At 55.5% G+C, this 21,176-nt stretch overlaps 1 protein-coding gene across 1 annotated transcript; it reads left to right on the top strand.

The window, feature by feature from the left end:
- Positions 1 to 10,406: 10,406 nt before the first annotated feature.
- Positions 10,407 to 19,360, top strand: CCDC197 (coiled-coil domain containing 197). Its single transcript, XM_054567599.1, has 6 exons — positions 10,407 to 10,555; positions 11,668 to 11,750; positions 13,248 to 13,438; positions 14,881 to 14,991; positions 16,177 to 16,293; positions 19,178 to 19,360. Exons 1-6 carry the CDS (start codon positions 10,407 to 10,409, stop codon positions 19,358 to 19,360), a joined length of 834 nt encoding a protein of 277 aa, XP_054423574.1.
- The last annotated feature ends 1,816 nt before the right edge of the window (positions 19,361 to 21,176 follow it).

Below are 21,176 nucleotides of genomic sequence, written 5' to 3'. Positions count from 1 at the left end.
ATCAATTGGAATTCGAGCCGAACCCCCCAAAATATGTTCAACACCAGAAATGAGAAATGGGATACCAATGACTTGGGGAACATCTCCGAATCCTGGTATTCGTCTTCCCGTCACGGGTCATTTCAAAGCAGCGGGCTGCTGGGCAGAATTCTGTGACGCATGTCTTTGCTGCTGATCTTTGTGCATGTGGACGCTCTCTCATGCACAGGCACACATGTGGCCTTGTGCACGCCTGGTGGGCCTGACTCCTGGGAGGGCCCTGGGGACGCCTGGCATGGGACAGCCGTGTGCTGCCCCACACCCCGAGGGGCGGATGTGCCCAGCTCTGTGTCAAGCCAAGGACGCCGAGGCTCAGACACCGTAAGACCCATCTCCAAGTTCACTCTGTTAATACAGGGTTTAGATTTTAAATGTTCTTTCTCTCTCTCTTTGTTCTTTACTTCCTTCCTGGTGTTTCTGGTGCCATCAACGCTGAACGGCCTCAGCTCCAAACTGCACTGTCATCGCTGCTGGCCTGGCCTGGGAGAGCGTGTGATCTGGACACACACCGGGCCTGCCAACCGCCGGGGCTGTGCTCTGGGGCTGGGCGCCCTGAGCTACAGGCCCTGCCAGCGCCTGGGCTCCTGGGAGGAAAGCTGGCTTTTCATGTTGATGCAGGGCCTCTTTTGTGGCCCTTCTCCGCTGGCCAGCTGGCCCCCCCGGCCTATAATTAGCAGCAATGCCTGGCCCGGGGATCAGGTGTCTGCTGGTCCGCACGTCCCAGAGACGGACTGCTGGGGCCTGAAGATAATCTCCAGGCTGCCGTGCCCAGTGGCCTGGTTTCTGACCCAGGCAGCCTGGTGCCTGTCGGGGGAGGGTGTCTGTGTCTGCCGGGGTGTCCTGTAGTTTTCGTTCTAAATCTGGTGATCCCATCTGCAGAGCCCCTGAATGGTGTGCCACTGTGCTCCTCAGGTCATGGGGCACCTCCAGCCACCCCTGACCAGAGGCCTCAGCGGATTTGAAAACATGGCAACGTGCCCCGCAGAGATGGACCCGGGGGCTGCTTCCTTCTCATGTGGAAGGGCTTCCCTGGGGACAGGAACCTAGCCATCGCCTAAAGGTGAGATGAGACTGACTGAGATGTCGCTCCAGTTACCTGGCATCAGCCCCTAAAGTGCCCCTGGAGCCATGGGCATAGGCATTCTGGGTCACAGCAGAGTCCCGAAGGGTTTGACAACCAAGACTAGGACATTTGGAGACAGAGGGCTTAGAAGGACCTGGAACCCCTCTGGAACTGGGCTGGGGGTCAGATTGAATTCCCTTTCTGTCACCTCTTAGCCATGTGACTCTGGGCCTCCGTTTCCCCATCCATAAAACAGGACCGTCCTTGCTTTACGGTAGTCCGCAGTGAGGTTAACGAATGACCTGCTCATGGCACTCGGACACTAAGTAGCAGGGTCAGGACTGAGCTGAGGCCTGCCCAGCTCTGAGGCCCGGCCTCTCGCCCTCTGAATTACTGAAGATTTGCTGCTGTAACAAATCTTAAAACGTGACTGATTCAAACACGGTCGTTTATGTTTCTCTCTTGGGAATTTACACACAGCCGATATTCTTCTTTCGGAAATGGCGCTCCTCACAAGGATGGTCCAGCGACCCCCTCTGCCATCCTATCATTGTGCGACCCCCGGGGTCATCATGTCCGTTACATTCCAGTGGGAGAGGAAGCGGCTCGGACAATCCCTGCCGGCCGGGCGTGGGAGCGGCCGACGCTACTCTCCTACCATTCTGGCCAGCACGTGCTCACCTGGCCGCTTCTAACTGTGGGCAGGCTGAGCGACAACACCCGCTCTGCTCTCACGGAGAGGTCCCCCTTGCCCAGGGAAACGACTGCCCTGGAGAGTTTGGGAGGAGGGCTGGGAGAAGGGGACTCCTGGTAGCCCCAAAGAAATGAGGCTGCGAGTCTTGGTTTGGGTTCTGGGCCTGGAAGCAGACCCCAAGACAAGGATCTGCGTGTGCACGGCAGGTTTGAGAAGAGACCCTACCGCACATGGCAGAGGAGGAGGCAAGGGAGACAGGAGGGGGAGTCAGCCAAGACAGGGAACGTTCTTAGGTCGCTACCTCTATGAGCAGCTGCGGCCCGAAGCTGCAGGGAACTCTGGGAGCCAGTGCGGAGCAGAGCCTCAGAGCAGTCCCTTAATGGAGGGCGGAGCCGGGCCGTTCATACACCCCCGCATCGGCTGGTGGTTGAGGGCTGCTCCTGGGAGGGTGTTATCCCCTGGCCCTGGTGGTCTCTCCTTGGCAGATGGGGCCTGGGTACAGGTGCAGGCAGGTGGGAACCTGGAGGTGTGCGCTGAGCGGACAGGGTGGGGCACCTGAGCAGGGCACTCCGTGTCTGCTGCACTCAGCAAATGTGCAGGGGACGCTTGCCTCCCTCTTTTGACCTCTCCCCTGAAGGGATAGGGCAGGGGTCAATCCCCACCTACAGCTGTGTCCACCACCTGAGCCCAAGCCCACGGCCGCCAGACGCAGGGTCACAGAGCCTGCAGGCAGGCACATGGCCGGCTGAGCAGCTGGCTCGGCGTGCGCTGACCTGAGTGGAAGGCTGGGCCTGGAGCTTCCTAGCTAGAGACCTTGAGTGAGAGAATCACCTCCTCTTCTAGGCTCAGGCTACTCTCTGTTCACCTAATGACACCCACTGGGTGCCTACTGAACATGTGGCCTTGCACCATGCCGGGCCCTGAGGAGACAGCTGGAGACGCAGGCTGTCCAGCCCTCCCAGGGCTTACAAGGGATCACAGCTTTGTGCCATGGCTGCTCTTTGGGAAAACGGGGGATGGTTCTGAAAATCACCCCTCCTGTTCAGTCTCAGGAGGCAAATTTAGTTCCTTTGCAGTTCCATTGACTGAGCAAGGGCCTCGACCCTGGAGGCAGGCACAGGTTCTTACCTGTGAAGAGGGCATGCTCAGTGCTCCTTGGGAGATAAGACCAGGATGCCTACAAAATTCACAGCGCCTGGTGCAAAATGGAAATTCACGTTCCTTGTTCAAAAATTAGTAAGAGCTTCAAGACAGTAACAGCAGAACATGAAAACCATAGTTTCTGTGCGCAGGTGCAGGATCCCCAGATCACACGGCAGAAAGGTTCTGCAAACTACAAAGCGCAGGGGCCAGGTAAGAAGTGCAGATTAATCAAGGGCGTCGGGAGTCCAAGTGGGCACATGGGTGAATGGCACCCACCCTGGGTAAGACCAGGCTCCCCCACCCAGAGGCCCTGAGATTCTCGACAGCAGCTGCAGATTCTGGGGGAGTGAGACAGACCATCCTCAAAAAGGCCCACCAGTCTCCAGACCTTGGCCAAGGCCCAGACACCCTGCTCCTGGGTCAGAGGGGTTGGCAGCCTCAGGACCCAGGCCTGGGGGCACAGACTGCCCACTTACATAGGACTCGCAGGCCGTGCCTGGTGACTTATCATGACACCCAGTACAGGGAAGGCCCCTGCCTCCCCTGGCCATGGCAATGATGCCCAATGTGGGTGCTGCTCTCCAGCCTGGAGTTACGGGGGCCCCTGGAATGCTTGGCCGGGCCCACGGGCGGCCCTCCATGGAAGCCCTTGGCATCGCCTCTGGATGCAGACCTCTCCTGGCCCTGGAAGACTTGGGGCTGGGCCAGGTCTGTCAACGAGAGGAATTAGAATCTCTGAAATATTAGATTTTAATTTGGGGCATATTTGAGGACTGTAGCCCCAGAGCAGAGCTTCAAGAAGCCTGAGACAGTGCTCTAACTTTGAGGAAGAAAGAGGGGCTTACGTAACAGAAAACCAAGCAAAGGTACACGTGGACCCTCAGAAGTCACATTAAGGGGACCTATGCTTCCTCCATGATTGATAGTTTTACATCAAATGGAAAAAATGTGTAAGAACGATAACATTGGGTCTGGAAACAATTATTTAGCCTGGACAATCTTGGAGATGCATTTAATCTGGATGTGGAACACGCAGGCACTGTTTTCTGAAGTCACTGGCCTTTAGTTCTGGGACTTGGTAAGTTGCACACAGGGGAGCACCCCCCACGGCTGCTGTGGAAGGAATTTACAGAAGTTCTTCATTCTTTCCTAGTTGCCGATTCTGTCAGAGGAGCCCAGGTGCCCTCTCCTTTCCCCAGGTCCAATGATGCCCTTGAAATGCGCACTGACTTTGCTCCTCATGCCCAGCTGGCTCCCTAGAGCCCGCCACCCCCCCACCCCCGGCTCCTGTGAGCTGGCCCCGAATTCGTAGCTCTTCTCGTAAGGTGTTTGCCGGCCCAGCCCAGATGGTCTGTAGGTCAGAAGCCTGGGAAGCCCAACCGGCTTCTCTTCTCAGGGTCTCTGGGGGCTGAAGTCAAGGCCGGGGCTCTTATCTGCAGTCTCTGGGGAAAAAGCTGTTTCCAAACTTGTTCAGATTGTTGCAGGAGGTCAGTTCTTGCAGCCGTAGGATGGAGGTTCCCCTTTCCTTGCTGACTATGGGCGGGAGACAGTTTCAGAGATCTCCTGGGTCTTCGCCTCCTGAGGGCTCCATCGCGGCCTCGCGCACCTGACCCCCGCACACCCCAGGCACTTAGACCTGTCGCTCTGCCACCAGGCCAAGACGATGCTCTGCCTTTCCAGGTGTCGTGGGATTGGATCAGACCCACACGGGAGCCCCCTGTCTCACAGCCCACTAATGGGAACCTGGATTGCATCTGCAGAATCCCTTTGGCCGTGAAAGGTGACATAATCGCAGGCGTGGGTGCTCCCTACAGTCACCCCGAGCTGGGACCTTGGAGCGGGGCTAGGAATCACTCGACCCCGCCCCCTCCTCCTGGCTCTCAGGACACCATGCCTCCTGGTTCTCTCTCCTCACTGCGGGTCTCCTTGGCTACATTCTCTCGCCACCGCCAGCATTTTTAAGAACATCAGGACTCCCTAGAAAAACGATAATAAAGAGAGGGCTGGGCCCAGGCCACCCAGAGAGCTGGCAGAAGTCACCCCAGCTGAGGACTCGCAGCCCCTGCTCGGCAGCTCCTGTCGCGGGGGCTGCAGTGACCACCCCCCAGGGCCCGGTAACCCCCCGGGAGAGTTTGGAAAGTGCTGAGTCACCCTCTGACGGCCTGGGCTGAAGGTGCGGTGGGTGACCCAGAAAGAACTGGCCCTTTTTCCAGTTTGGCTAGAGAGTGTTCAAGCCAGGGCCTGGCCTGAAGTACAACAGAAACAAGTGGGAACTTGGAAAGGCCACAAAGGTCAGATCTAGGGGTGGACCTGCACCGGGCAGAATGATAGTAATAACCGTGGCTTTTTTGGAGCGCTTACCACGTGCTAGGGGCTCAGTACATGGTATATCAGCTGATTTAACCTCACAGCTGCTTAGGAGGTAGGTCCTACGGTTAACCCCACTTCACAGAGGAAGGAACTGAGGCTCAGTGAGGCCCAGGGACTCCCTGAGGCCAGGCAGCTCCTGACTGGAGAGGAGTCGCCAAGCGGGGGCGCATCTGCCTTCAGTTTTCCTGTCGCGCCGCAATATTGCTCCACCAATCTAACGTTAATAAGTAGTTATAACAGCAAGAGGCTCTGAATGGGGAAGCAGTTGAACTAGGACTAAAGGAGGGACACTGCAAGGAGACATATTTGGACTCAACGTGAGGAAGGGCAGGGGTCCTATTCTAGGCATTGGGGTGGCCCAGTGGGGCACACGGCTACCCTCACGGGGGAAGCTGCCTGTTGCTGACCATATGCAAGTGAAGAGGCGGCTCTCATTTTCTGAGGCCCAAGTAATAACAGACGCGGTAATGAACACTTTACCTGTGTTATCCTCAGGTCCTGTCAACTCCCCCCCCCCCCCCCCCCCATCGCATGGGCTCTATTGTCCTCAGCTTACAGATGCAGAAACTGTGGCTCAAAGAGAGGAACTCACAGATGGTTATGCAGATGGTGAGCAAGGGAGCCAGGACTCACAGCCAGAGCTGAGTGCCTGCTGTGCACACAGGGGACCGTGGAGTCCCAGCCCTCGCCCTCAGGGAGAGCGCAGTCCCGGAGGCGTGAGAATCTACCCAGCGTGGTGAGTGCTAAAACAGAACTCAATGAGGACAAGGTGGAACCAAGAGGAAGCTGGGGTCAGGGAGACCCAGGATGGTCAGGGAGGCCGCTCTGAGTTCACAGCGTCTGAGGCCTGCAGGGCAGGCAACTGAGAGAGCAGTAGGAAGAGCTGGGCAAGCAGTGCTCTGGGCAGAGGGAACCGCAAGTGCAAAGGCCCTGGGGCGGGGCGGGGCGGCGCGGGGGAAGACTAGCGTGGGAGGAATGGCCAAGTGGGGGCCAGATCACTCAGGGCCCGGTCAGCCAGGTCTTGGCCTCTGTTTGTAATGGCTGAAGGATTTTAAACCGGGGATGCAGTATGGACAACTCATACTCACTCCTGCAAAAAAAACCCCTCTTAAATCCTCAGGACTTTAGCAAGCAGGTTGTTACTTATTAGCAGCTTGAAGTCAGTCCTGGTGGGAGAATTTACACTGTGGAAAGTGGCAAGCATCACACATCAAGCGCCGTCCTCTGGGCGGCAAGGTGGTGAATTATTTACCTGCACAGCACTGGTTTTAGGCAGGGAAATGGGAGACTGGATTTGCACTTTAAGGAGAGCTCTCTCTGGCTGCTGGGTGGGGAGTGGCCTGCAGGGGACAGAGAAGCTGGGTGACCAGCTGGGAAGGCGTTGCACTGGTCCACACTGAAGAGATGGGGGTTTGGACCAGGGTGGGCCAGTGGATGGACATGAGCAATTTTGGAAGTGGAATGTGTGAGCCTTGCTGAGACCTTCCCTGGTGCAGAGTGAGGACGAGGGTGCAGGAGCCAGGCTGGGGGTATCCCAGGAGGAACAGCCACAGCCCAGCTTCCTGGGCCCTGGGACTTGCCTCCTGCTTGTACCCAGGGCGGGAGGAAGGGGAATGGACTGATCTCTGAGAGTCTATCTCAGGGGAGGGTCGAGGGGATCTAAGCACTGTCAGGTCTTAGCGCATTTCCAGCAGAACAGAGAGGCCCGCCCTTCTCTGAAACCACCTTTGGCAGCCAACCCAGCACAGGGCTCCTGGGTTTCAGCCCCTCCTTCCGTCAAACTCTCTCTCAGGAAAGGGTCCTAAGATCATAGCCGTGTCCCCTCATCCCCTGCCCTAATATAAGGTCTGCAAAGTATATTCATACCCTTCTAGACTTTCTTCTTGCACACACACACACACATTAATTTTTAAAATGAGTTGATGCTACATGTTACATGTGTATTATCTCATTTACTCCTGGGTGCTGTTACCTCCATGTTGTACTTCAGGAAGCTGAGGCTCAGAGAGGTTATGCACCTTCCCCAAGGTCACGCAGCTGGCAGTCCTGCCGGCCCCGCAGGCCGGCTCTGCATCCTCGGCCCCGCCGACTGCTGGGGAAGGCTGGCTGGGACCTCCGCAGGGGCGCATGGGGCTGCAGGGCAGTCGGGGTTGGGATTCTGGGCCAGAGACCTGATCTGGCCCGTTCTTCCGCAAGTGCCGTGAGACTCAAGCTCTAGGGTCAAATTCCAGCCCCAGGAGTCCTTGTTAAGACTGTTGTTTTTTAAAGGGAGGGGGATTCTACTGCCATTTAATTGTGACTCTGCCCTTGAAGAGGGCTGCCAGCTCCCAAGGTCCCCTGCTGTCTGGAGCAGACAGCCTTGTCTGGGGTCTCCCCTCCACCCCCCCCCCACCCCGCCGAAGCCCCGGGGATGGAGGCGGGCTGGGAGGTCTGATGCCTGGGCCTCTCACCAGCTTTGCAGCCTTGGCCAGCCAGTCCCGCCTCTCTCTGCCTTGGTCTTCTCTCTTCTAAAGTTCCTTTCAGCCCCAATGTAAACCCCTGATTCCTCCCCTAAACAGAAGGGCGGGGTCTGCAATTGGCAGGGGAAAGGGGGGAAGGGAGGGAGGAGGAGGAGGAGGAGGAACCAGAGCAGTGCCCAGGGTTCTGAGGTGGGCAGTAGGGGCGGGACGGAGCAGGGTGGAGCTAAAGTGCAGGTTCTGGAGTCTGCAGACCTGGGTTCCAATCCAAGCACAGGACGTTGGGCAAGAGCAGTGGCTTCAAATCCCTGCCTGTGGCTGTGCTGGGCCCGGTGGCTTAGGGCCCTGAGCTGCTGGGCATCTCCCCAGGAGCTGCCCTCCCACCCCCAGCTCTAAGTCACGCCCTGTAGGACCTCCACTGGGTCAGTTTCCAAGTCCCCGCAACTCAGCCTGCCAGGCATTTCTGGAGTCCTGACTTCTTGGATTAACATCTCAGCTCAGCAATTCCCCAACAGTGAGGCCTTGGGCAAGTTATTAAACCTCTGGGGGTCTCAGTTTCCCCATCTGGGAATTAGCAGTGTCACCTCGTGGGCGTGTCATATTAGGTGACCCTGTGCAGGGGAAGTGCTTAGAACCGTGCTGACAAATGTCAGCCTGCACCCCCTGCCTCTCGTCCACGTGGAGCCAAGTGGGCGCTTCTAAACGTGCCTCCCGTGGAGACCCTCCAGCTGCTGCCACCTTCGCCTTCGGGATAAAGACCGTGCTCCTTGGCCAGGCTTACTTGAGCCCCCCTGTGGTGAGCTCAGCACCCCTTTCTCCTTCTCCAGCCAATGGCATGGGGTGAGAGAGCGATTTTTCTGGGGAACCTACAGCCCCAATGTGATGTGACAGCCTCCTCTGATGAGACTGTCACTCAAACTAAGGGGCAGGCCCATGACCCAGGCTCAGCCAACTGGGCGACCTCTCCAAGGATGTCGATTCTTGAGGGCAGAAAAGCCGATGGGAGGCTGTTGGGCAGAGTTCATTTGTGGGGTAGCCCTTGAATTCCTGCTGCATGGATCTCCAGGGGCGCCCTGAGCCCTGTCCTCTGTAAGCCTGGGTCTTCGGCTTTTCTTCTGATTCTATGCCCTCCCTTGGAGCCTTCCATGGTGCCCTCTTGGCCCAGAGCAGCCTGGCTGGTTTCTGTTGCAGGCCACCCGAGAGCCTGGCCTCAGGTGGCCTGCGCGCCCTGGCTGCTGCTGGCAGCTTCCCCAGAGCGTCCCAAACCACGCCCGCTCCGCCCTTCATCTTCTCCTTCTGGGGCCCAGGCTAGGTCCTGAAGGCTCCTTTGCTTGCCCGCTCCCCGCCCCCACCCCCAGCCCTGGGCCAGGCATGGTCTTAGCCATGGGCGGGGCTGAGCATTCATGGGTTGCTGAGTGTTCCAGCTGGGGAAATGCTCCAGCTGCAACCACCCCAAATCAGGCAGCGGGAGGTAAAAGGGGAGTCCCAGCACAGGCCAGGGGAATTGGGCAGCACACAAAGTGGGGGCATCAAGAACGACCCCACCTTGCCCACCGGTGACCGAGCTGGACAAAAAAAGCCCAGGTTTCCCCTGAAGTCACCAATGCTTCTCCTCCCCTTCTCCCTGGGGGCTGAACGGGTAGGCAGGAGTGGGGAGGAGCGCAGAGCCACGGAGACCCTGTCCACCCCACCCCACCCCCGCCCTGACCAGGTGGGTCCTGGAGCAGGCACGTCAGGAAGACAGAAGCCAGCATTGTGATGTCGAGGCCCAGCGGTGCCTCTGAGCTCCTGGAGTTGTGAGTGAGTCAGCCAGGCCCCTCCCCCCTCCCTGCGCGCCTGTAAGTACCTGTGTCTGAGCTGCTGCTCGGGGCTGGAAGGGCTGAGCGTGGGGCCCCTCCCCTCCTCTCCCTGCTCCTCCCCTGTGCTGGGGCTGGTCCAGGAGATGGCCAGTGGGTGGCACCCTTAGGGAGACTTTCTTCTCTTTTTGGTCAAAACTGGGAGCCAGACTCAGGGGAGTGGCCCAGGAACCGGTTACAAGGCTGGGTCAAAACTACCTGTTAACTTGACCCTCTTCACAGCTTGACCACAAGCTTATGCAAAACGTCCATCTCTGTCTGCAGTCTAACCCGGCAAGCTCCGTATGGGCTCTGAGTTTGTGATGTGGGTTAAATGCATAAACCGTGGAGGGCGGGTGGGTAGAGAGAATTAACAAAGGTGACTCTCCCTATGGGGGCAGCTCTTTGACCCCCCCCCCCAATGGGACCCTATCCTGGATACCACTGGAAACCAGCTCCTGTTGGAAGTCCCAGGCATCTTGGAGCCCTTGGGACCTGGTGGTGATAAGGCCGTCCCACGTATGGACAGCAGAGTCATAATGCTGCTAGTGACTGGCGCGTTTGGCCCCTCCCTAGTTGGGGTGCAGCTCATAGACCTCAGACTTTGGATTGAATGAACCCCGAGTCCAAACACAGTCCTGCTGTACATCCTTGAGCTGGTCACTAGACCCCCTCTGAGCCTCTGTGTCCTTTTCTATGAAGCAAGAGTGTCAGCTGGGTTCCAATGACTGTCCGGAGCATCAGAAGGACAAAGCTGTTGCCCTGCGCATTTCTGTGGCCATTCGCCTCCTTCCTGCCGGGCTCACATGGCCCTCATCCTCCAAGAGCAGCCTGGGACGGGGAGGGCAGTGCCAGTGGCTGTGGACGCAGGCCAGGGGGCTGGCCGGAGCGACTCTGGTGACAAGAACACATACCTGCAGGTGCTGATGAAGGAACTCTGCCGGCTTCAGGCCAGGTACGAGTTTTTCCAGGCCCTGCTGTGCCCCCTGCGCATGCCCAGCTCCACCGACAGTGGGCTGAGTGGCTGGGACTGAGCTAAAGGGCCAGGCACGCAAGCCTGGAAGTAAATGGGGGAGGGGCAGCCATGGTGAGGGGGTGGGGGCTTGTCTCTTGTCCTTTGACCTCAGGCCCTGGCCCAGTCCCAGCCCTCCTCAGGCAGGGTCTCCCATCACAAAAGCAGGGCTGCGGGTGGCCGTCCCTGAGCCCCTGTCAGCCTGGCCCCTCGAAAATCAACCTGTAAGGTTGCCACCAGGACCTGCGTGGAGACCCTGGGCCCTCCCCACCCCGCCGCAGGCGGCCCTCCAATTTCAGACTGCCCGCAAATGCCTGAATTAGATGCAGACGGATGTTGCTGAGCAATTTTTAAGGAAAAATGGTCCAACCCTTCCATCAGATTCTGTAAGAGCCCCCAAAAATGTTTGCACTGTGGTTCACAGGGCCCCACATTAGTAGAAGAAGACTATGACTGTTTGTCTGCTGCTCTTGACTAGGCCCAAGGTGGCTCCTATTGGAGGCTCATCTTGCTTGAGGATCCCCTGAGAGTCAGCATGGGGCCATCTCCCCTCCAGGGGCTGCCGGGACCCCCGGCCACAGACTGAGGACCTGCGATGTGCTAGGTTCCCCAGGCAGAGGCCTCGCCAGCCTTGAAGGGAGCGTTTCCCATTAACCCCATTATAGATGGGTACAGAGAGGCACAACACCTGCCAGGTCACCTGTCAGTAGGGACTCAGACCACCCACCGCCTGCTTCACCTCCAGGAGAGGCACCATAGACCCCTGCACCAGAATGACCTGACTTCACCCTTTCCTGGGCCCCTGCCTCCCAGCTGGACCACAGGCATCTCTCCGACCTCTTTGGGGCTCAGTCTGCTCAGCAGTAAAATGTGGATGGAGAGACTGAAGTCAGTGGCCCACTGATGGTGTGGGGGTTGGGGGGTGGGGCCAGTTGCCCGCCAGCACAGTTCTCAGCAGGAGACCACAGAAGGTGGCTTTGCCAGGGGTCCCGATCTGCAATCCTCCCAACCACATTCCCGTGTCTGGCTCACACCTCACCACAATGTCTCCACAGGCATAGAAAACTGAAGAGAGAGGTCGAGAAGCACAAGCTTTTTGAAGACTACCTGATTAAGGTCCTTGTGAAAATCCCCAAGGGTATGTCTGTAGCTTCTTCAGGAAGCCTGTCCTGTCTGTGGCCACTTCCTGGACTCAGGGCTGGAGCACAGGGTGGGGTCTTCCTGAGCCTCGAGCTCCTCTTGGAATGGGGATCCACAAAGGCTGATGCCACTGTGTTTAGAAGGGCACAGGTGAGGAGCCAGCCTGCCTGGGAACCCCAGGCCTGCCAGTGCCAACCACGTGGCCTGCAGCAGGCTCTCAAGTCCATGGTTTCTGTAGCTGTACAGTGGGAGCAGCCGCAGTGAGGTGGGCTAGGTGAGCTCATCCTTCCTAAGCAGGGGGCACGGGGCCCGACATTTAGGTGGCACCCAGTGCCTGTGAACTGTTTTTATGAGTGTTTCTTTTGTCTGTGGTTTTGGTTTGTGTTTTGCTATTGTCAACTAAAATTGCATAGACACCTGAATGGATTTTTCTATTTTGCTTTGTTTTATCATGATGTATACCAGAGTGTACTGTTACAAGTGCTAGAAACTTGTTGGGAAAGGGAAGCAGAGACAAACACATATTTCTGTTGTCATCATATTATCATCTCAACATCACCAATAATAAGAAAAATAACTATTACCATTTATTAAATATTCACTCTATGCTAAGCTCTTTAGTAAATCTTTTTTACTCTGCCATATGAGCTTCTGAGACCTGTATATCTGGGCTCAGAGAGGTTAAGAAATTTTCCCAGGTCACCCAGCCAGGAAGTGGTGGGGCTGGGTCTCTGGTCTGACTTCACAGCCACTGCACTAAGTGCAGTGGGGCTGTGGGAGCCCCAAGAACCCAGCCCTGGAGGTCAGGGAAGGCTTCACAGAGGAGATGGCTCCTCTTGGGACACAAATGAGTTTCGCAAAGGGGAGTGGCATCACAGGCAGAGGGAAGCACACAAATGGAGTCACGCCCTGCAGGGTGGGTTGGGAGATGGTGAATTCCAGCATGCCGGAGCCAGAAACTGGCAGGGGCTGCTGGGAGATGTGCCGGGAGGGTTGAGCAGCACGAAAAAGCCTTGTGCACCAGGCCAAGGAGGGGTGCGGAGCTCCAGGCCAAGCATGGGGCTTGAAGCTTCCAAATCCAGCACCTTGGCCCTGTTCAACCCATCCAGAATGCGGACTGTCAGAGCTGGGGACTCTGTCACACAGGATGAAAACAATTCCTGTCCCTATTTTTCAGTCTCCCCCAATCAGCAGTTTCTCCTCAGGGGCAGTCTCCTGTCTTGCTGGGCAGCCTGGATGCAGAATCTGAGATTCCACTAGGTAGCCTTCCAAATGCGGATGCTTCTTGTGTAGAGGTGGGAGGTAGCTGCTGGACCAGCCCCGTTGTGTTAGAGTAAGCCCTGCATGGACTGTCTGGCATCTCCCAACTCTGGGCTCCGGCTGGAATTCTGGGCAACAGCAAAGGTCCCATCTACCTTATTAGTGTCAGCCACAGCAGGGGGCGGGGGGCGGCAGCTCTGCTGCCCACCCATCCCACAGGGCACTGTCTCCTTAGGCTACAGTGACAGGGAGGAGCCGGAGGAGGCCCAGAAGGAGGGTCTGGTGGAGGCCCTGGTGGAGCACTATGGGAAGCTCTTCGCTGTCAGCCAGGACATCCAGAAGCATCTCCAGGCCTTCTCCAAGATGAACCAGGCCGCCCACCGGAGCCTGGAGTCCCTAACGGAGAGCCACAGAGCTCTTATCCTGGTAACAGCCCATCCCCCTCGGCTCAGAGAGCTGGGATGAGAGGGACCTCCTTCCCTCAGCACCTCTGGGGAGGCCTGGAGCAGTGGTGGGCAGGCCGTTGAGGGCTCTGGTGGGGCTGCCGCTACAGAGTCTAGCTCCCTAGGCTTTTCTCTCCCCTTCCACTGGCTGACTTGGGGTTTCCCCTGAGGCTCATCTTGCGTTGAAAAGGTGTTCTTCATGGTAGAAAAGCCATGAGTTCTGCATTCAGGCAGACTGGAGTTCAAATTCCAGCTCAGCCTCGGACTAAAGGCATGACCCTGGGCCAGTCTGGACCCCCTCTGGGCCTCAGTTTCTTCATCTGTCAAATGGGGGCAATGAAACCTAGCTGCAAGGTTGCTGAGAGGCAGCGAACTCAAACTGTTGCAAAGTTCGTGCCCCCAAGAAGTTCTCTCTCTCTCTTTCCTTTCTGGTCAATCTTGTAATAAGTAGAACTTTCCCCAGGAAGAATGGGCGTTCCAGGCAGCAGAGGATGCCCCATCAAAGGCATGGCATGAAACATGTGCATGCTGCAGGTGGGGCCTGGGGACAGAGGTGAAGGGGACACCAGAGGGAGAGGAAGAATGACAGGTTGGTTGATTCTTGCAAAGGACCATGGCACGCCATTGGCAGCAAGTGTCTGCCCCCTTGTGGCAGCACTGAGACCTACACCATTTTGTACCTTTTTTTTACCCCCCAGAAAACCAGGACTGTTCAGGGGTGGAGGGCACCCGGATAAGCATTTTACATGCTTTACCTCATTTCAATCTCACCCCAGCACCTTCTGGTAGGTGCTTCTATTCCAAGGGCTGAGCCGAGGGGAGTGCGTTAGTGCAGTTAGGTTCCATCTTTATTTAAAATGTTACTATTTTGTTCATCATGGACTGTTTCTGCATTAACTTTGATTTTTTTAAAAATTGCATTAAAGTATTATTTATCTTAATTGCTGAGATTTTTTTTGAAGCCCCCTTAAATTTTGCCCCTTAGTCCCAGCCAAACTGTTCTTGCCATTTCCAAGGTGAGGAAACTAAGGCTCAGAGAAGTGAAGACACTTGTGTATGTCCTGTCTTCTGAAGACACCCCATGGGGCCTGGGGGTGGGACTGTGCTCAGCACAGCCTTGTGGCCATGCACACAGAAGGCCCTTCACAACCTTGTCCCCGGTGTCCTGGCCTTGAGGCCAGGAGGGCACAGATGGTGGCTCTGGTTGTGATGAGGAAAAAGGCGCTTTGCGAGCTGAGGCGGGGTTCTAACCCCAGCCGGCCTGGATGTGTCCTCTGCTGCCTCGCCTGTGCTTGGAATGGCCTTGACCTCCCAGAATTTCCCCATCTCCCGCCCCCAACATCACGTGGACCACCCTGGGCTGCGAGCTTCTGGGGACCTAGGCAGGCTTGCTGCACCCAAGTGACCCGGCCTTTCTCACCATAGAGACTCAAGATCCAGCTGTGTCAGCTGCAGAAGAGGTGCCACCACGGGCAGAGGCAGCAGGGGCAGTCAGAACAAGATGTCACCTACCAGGAAGACACAGGCAGCTGTCACGTGAGTCCAGTGTGCTGGCCCAGGGGCGGGGCCAGGAGCCAGGGGCTGCTGTCTCCTCACCCCCCAACCCCTCCCCCCGCCACTTACCCACTTGCTCGCCATGCTGACTGTTAGCTTCCAAAAGGCTTCTCTAAGACGGGCGAGTGTCACTTTACAGATAGGAAAACAGAGGCCACAGAGAGCTAAGGACCCAGCTCTACCAAGAACCGGAGCTGGGTCCCTTGGCCTGTCCCAGGGCCTGGCGTGTGCTGGGTGCTAACTCAGTCCTTCTATCATGCTTGTGATTAATAATAAAACAATAACATTTAAGTGAGTGGCTGTTGTACACTATCTTCGGTAATTCATTACCAGGGAGCATTTCGGCCTAACCCAGAATAGGCTCTCCTAACTAGGTCTCGATTCTTACCCACACCTGTTTCACAGATGAGGAAATTGATGCTCAGAAGTGTGAGCTGTGGTTGACGTTCATGACCAAGGGCCAGGATTTCTGAGCTCAAGCTCTCGAGCTGCTTCTTCCTGGCTTTGGAGATGTGAACTAGTCACCCTCTGACCACCGCCCCCCGAGGCCCCAGCCCTCACCATAACAAGAAACTGGGCCCTGCAGCCTCAGGCGCTGCTGGCAGGACACAGAGGGGGCTCTGGGGCACAGGGCTGCTCTGGGCACAGCCCGCCTGGGCAGGGTGCGCTAAGACCTTCCCCGGCCCTGTGGGATCCTAATTTGGAAGACATGAAAGTTGGAGTCTGTAGGCTGCTGACCTCCAGTCAAGGACCTTAGACAGGGAGTAGATGGGCAACTGTGTCTAGAGCCCCTTCTGGGTCTTTTTAAGGTGGGAAGCAAGGCTGCAGCGGCCCAGCCCCACCCCGGAGGCCTGAAGTCCGGTCCTCTGGCGCTGTCTGAAGTGAGGAGCACTGAGCTCCTCCCCGCCCCTTCCCAGCCCCTGCCCCAGGTAGGACCGCAGGCCCTGAGGGGGAGGGGCTGACCAGAGCCCCTTCGGGAGTGGAGCACAGCCCAGGACGAGAAGGTGGCTCCTGGCTCCAGGATGCCTGACCTGAGTGAGCTGGGGCCAGGGAACCAGGGGATGCTGGGAGAGAGCCTGAGCCACCACCTCCCCACCCTCTTCCTCCTCCTCCTCTTCCACCTGCTCTGTCTCCTCCCCGCTCCTCCCCTTCTTCTTTCTCCTGCAGAACCAGCTGCTCAACTACGTGCAAAAGGCCATCAACAGCATGGCCCAGCAGTGCTGCTCCTCCACCCGTGTTGTGCCCAAGAGCATGGGCCTCTTCTCCAAGCTGGACCTGATTCAGGTGACGACCCTCTGCCTCCCAGGCTGGCCCCAACCTCAGCCTGTCCCGGGCCTCGGCCCACAGTGCTTTCGTGTTTAGCTCCCCACAAGCCCCTCTCTCCACGACTGCACAGGCACCGGTGCGATGGGTCTCGAGGGCTCTATTAGTCTCTCAACAGCTTGTAATGAGCACCTATTAGGTGCAAGGTTGGAGATGGGTGTCAAGGAATTCCTGTCCTGCCTGGTCTTTATGCGTAACCCCTCCCTGGCACATCACACTCATACACACACAGTGTACACACTCATAAAGACATTCACATGTGCTCTCTGCACACCTAACAATACACACACCATACACTGACACGCCTGCAAACACACACACTAAAATGCCTACGGAAGACATCACTCATTTCCACGCGCATATGCTGGGGGCAGGGAGCATTTCAGTGACCAAGGGAGCTTCTGCGCAGGGTCCTCCATTTAAACTTAAGTCCACGGAGCTTTCCCTTCTCGCTGCGCCTCCTGGGGACCAAACCCTGTCATTCACAATGCAGATGCCGCGGTAACAGAGAGCATGTGATCAGATCGGCACCTGCTGGCAGCAGAGCATGTCTTTTTACATTTTTAATAATAGTTCTATTGTGATATAATTCATATACCATAACTCTTCACACTTCAGTGTGTTCAGTACAGAATTGCACAACCATCATTAGTATCCAACTGCTGAACATTTTCATCACCCCCCAAAATACATTTTGCACCTGGCTTCTTTCACTTCCCAAATTTGTCTTCAAGTTCCATCCGTATGGTAGCATGAATGGATACTTCACTCCTGTAAATGACTGAATAATAGCCCATTGTCTTGCATAGACCACATTTGTTTATCTGTTCATCAGCTGATGGACAATTGAGTTGTTTCCATATTTTAACTATTATGAATAATGCTGTTTTAAACATTCATGGACACGTTTTTATATGGACATATCATTTCAATTATTTTGGGTATATACTTAGGAGTGGAATTTGAGTCATGTGGTAATTCTATGTTTAACATTTTGAGGAACTGTCATACTGTTTTCCAAAGTGGCTACATAATTTTACAAGCTTATGGTCAATGTATGAGTCTTCCAATTTCCCTATTTCCTTGTCAGCACTTAGTATTGTCTGTGTTTTATAATTAAGCCATCCTGATGGATTTGAAATCGTACCTCATGGTGATTTTGACTTGCATTTTCCTGAGGACTAAACATCGAGTACTTTTTCATAAAGTGTTCATTGATTATTTGTATAGCTTCTTTGAAGAAATATCTATTCAGATCCTTTGCTCATTTTTAAATTGGATCATTTGTCTTTATTGTAGAGTTGTAAGAATCCTTTATCTATTCTGGACACAAGTCCCTCCTACACTAGATAATTTGAAAAGATTTTCTCTCATTCCGTGGACTGTCTTCTCATATTGATGGTGTCCTTTGAAGCAGAAAATTGATAGTTTTTATGAAATTCAGTGTAGCTGTTTTTTATTTGGTTGCTTGTGCTTTAGGTATCATGTCTAAAAGCCTATTGTCTGCCTAATCCAAGGTCATGAAGACTTACACCTAAGTTTTTGGGTAAGACGTTTATAGTTTTTGCTCTAATACTTAGGTTTATGGTCTGTTTTTAATTAATTTTTATATATCTTATAAGAAAGGAATTCAGTTTCATTCTTTTGCATAAGAATTTGTAGTCCTTATGCCATGTGTTGAAAAAAACTATTTTTTCTCCATTGAATTGTCTCCTCACCTCTGCCAAAAATTAATTGGCCACAAGTGTGAAGTTTTATTCCTGGTCTCTCCATTCTATTCCATTGATCCAGTTGTCTGTCCTCACGCCGGTACCACACTGTCTTGACTACTGTAGCTTTGTGGTAAGTTCTGAAATCAGAAGGAGTGAGTCCTACAACTTTGTCCTTCTTTTCTGAGGTTGTTAGACTCTCCTAACAGGCATATACGCCTCGCATGGCGTGTGGGCGTTTGGTGGCTGGGTCTCAGGCGTGGTGTGGCCCGAGGGCCAGCAGCACCTCGAGGACCTGGCCTCGCTGCCCTCCCCGCCTGCCTCTTCAGCCCTGGCTTCCTCCCAGGGCATGACTCGCTTTCCTCACTTGAGGCAGGCTCAGCGGGGACATTCAGACAGCGTCCCTAGCTCCTCTGCACCCAGCGCTGTCCAGTAGCAGCCGTCAACAGGGAGCAAGCCCGCGGCCTGGTCGGGAAGGGCTTCTCATAAGAACATCACAGGCAGCATCGGGGCCACTCTGTGGCAGTGCACTGTGGCATCCGCTGGGGCTTAACTCCTCCAGGTTGCGATAGGAATGATGCAATTTTGAATGAGGGCGCATTTGTCTAAACAGTCACAGTGTACTCATTTCACCGTCTTCCCGAGAAAAAGGAAGAAATTCCACAGCGATGTCAGGGGGTCCCAACGGCCTCCTGTAATAATCGCTCAGCCTAGGTTGAGAGTCACCTGCCTGTGCTCAGCACCGTGCTAGATAAATGGCTGGAGGCAGGGGGTGAAAAAGGGCCATCTGTCTTCAAGAAACGAACGCTGCTCAGAGAGGGCGGCGAGGGCGGCCAGGGTGTGCTTCACGGAGGAAGCCGTGGTCAGAGGCAATCACGCCCAAGAAGCCACGTGAGAATCTAGACTCTGAGTCCTCTTGCTCTGCCGCCACGGGGCTGTGCAGCTTCGGGCAAGCCACTTAACCTCTCTGACCTAGGCTGACTCATGGGCCCATCGTCACCGATCGCACGTCCACTTCAGGGCCCTTGTGAAAGCTGAAGGAGATGTAGGCAGATTTTGATGGTGCCTTGCTCCCTGGGAAGTGGCATGAAGGATCTAAGGAATGGCCAGATGAGAGATTTATATTTTTCCCCCAGGAATTTATGTTGGACAAAATGGAGACTGTGAAATTTATCTCACTGCTCATGGACCCCAGGACATGCCAGTCAGGGGACAGCCACGAGGGCCAGCAGTGCAGACAGCACCCCAGACCCTTTGAGAAACGTCCAAGGAGCCAAGGTTTAACCCCAAGGACGCCCTTTCCCGGCACCTGGACTTGAGGAGGCTGCACCTGAGCTGACCCAGTGGGTGGCACTCAGACCCCGCCCACATCACGACCAACCCGAGCATCTCCAACCCGTTGGGCCTTCTTTTCTCAGTGCCAGCTCCCCCGAGTGGGCGGGAGCCAGCCTGGGGGCAGGGAGAGGGCGAGGCGCAGCTCCCCATACTGGGGGATTGGCAGGGATTAAGGTGAGGTCACCCTGGAGCCACGGGATCGAAGGAGGGTTCCTGTGTGGGAGGCAGCTGCCAGGCCTGCTACCAGGAGCCAGGCCTCCCTTTCTGTCATCGGGGGGTCCCTCTGAGACCGAGGAGCTTTGGAAGGCTGTCTGGCTACAGGGAGTGTCTGAGTCCCAGGAGCTCTCGTAAATAGCCACCTGGAGCTGTGGGAGGTACGGGAGCTCGCCTTGCACACAGCGGACCGGGGTGGGGCACGGAATTTGGGGGGTGCATTTCATCCCTGGTCCCAGAAGGTGACTACCAAGTAGGTGCCTTCTGCCCACCTCTGAGGGTCCCAGCGCGCCTGAACTGAACGCTACTTTTAGGGAGGCCTTGACAAGGCGAAGCCCTTCTACGAGCTGGTTTTCCTGCCTGTGAAATTGGGTGAGAGGACATCTAAGGGAGTCCCTTCTCCAGACTGGCATTCCAGGTCAAGGCTGGAAAAGTTTGGTCTGCGTGGAAGGCACTGGTTTGGTTTTATTGTGTCCCTGGGGTAGAATCATCCTAGCAACCACCGCAGCTGTGAAAAGAACTTGTCTCTGGAGATCTGCCCATGTTCCTTGATCTAGGTAATAGTTCAAAGGTAAGGGCAACCATCGAGCTGCAGACTGTGTGGAGTGAGCAGATTACTTTCAAAGAGATGGATGCTGCTATTCAGCCACCTAACAGCGAGGGTCTGCCGTATCCAGGGGCTGTGGGGAAGGGGACGGTGGGGCTCGGAGGGCGAGTAGGTCTTGGCACCGAGCTGATTAGGGAGCTAAATATAATAAAGATGGCTGAGTGTGGTCATGTCTTTTTCTTTTCTTTCTTTTTTTTTTTTAAGATTATTTTTATTTTTTGAAAGAGAGGGGAAGGGAGGGAGGAAGACAGGGTGCACATCCGCAACCCAGGCGTGTGCCTGCCTGGGAATCCAACTGAAAGCTTTGGATTGTCAGGCCAGCGTTCAATCCACGGAGCCACACCAGCCAGGGTGTGATCAAGTCTTAAGAGCAGTTGAAACAAAGGGGATCTGAGGAGGGATCATTGTTTTGAGTTTCTGATCTCACAGGCCTTTGTGGCAAAGAAGGCTTCTCGGGTGGGGCTTGAGTCAGACTTCGGAAGGAGGAGACTGGGGAGGGCTGAAGAAAGGGGAGGAGACATGGAGGTGAGGATGTCCAGTTTGGCTGCGGGATGGGGAACCGGAGGGGAAGCCTGAGGAGTTGGGCTGGGAAACCGTCGTGGGGTCCCGAAGGCCAGGCTACGAGGTTTGGACTTCAGTCGCACGTGAGGGAGTCCATGAGAACTGCTGTAACAAAAGACTGTAGACTGGGCGGCTTCACCAACAGACACTTATTTCTCACAGTTCTGCAGGCTGGGAGTCCAAGATCAAGGTCAATGTCTGGTGAGAGCTTTCTTCCCAGTTCGCAGATGCCCGTCCTTTTGCTGTGTCCTCGCGTGGTGGAAGGGACGAGGGAGCTTTCTGGGGTCTCTTTTGTCAGGGCACCAATCCCTTTCATGAGAGCAGGACCCTCAGGATCTCTTCGCCTCCCAAAGTCTCCATGGTCACATCAGAGGTTAGGATTGGGGGGTCGGGGGGCATGAATATTCAGTCTACATCAG

Source organism: Pteronotus mesoamericanus, unplaced genomic scaffold (genome assembly GCF_021234165.1).
Source record: "Pteronotus mesoamericanus isolate MK-2021 breed Mesoamerican mustached bat unplaced genomic scaffold, CSHL_Meso_final contig_182, whole genome shotgun sequence".
In the NCBI taxonomy this organism is placed as follows: Eukaryota; Metazoa; Chordata; class Mammalia; order Chiroptera; family Mormoopidae; genus Pteronotus; species Pteronotus mesoamericanus.
The sequence above is the reverse complement of the archived record's forward strand: the minus strand, read 5'-3'. Positions and strand labels throughout refer to the sequence as shown.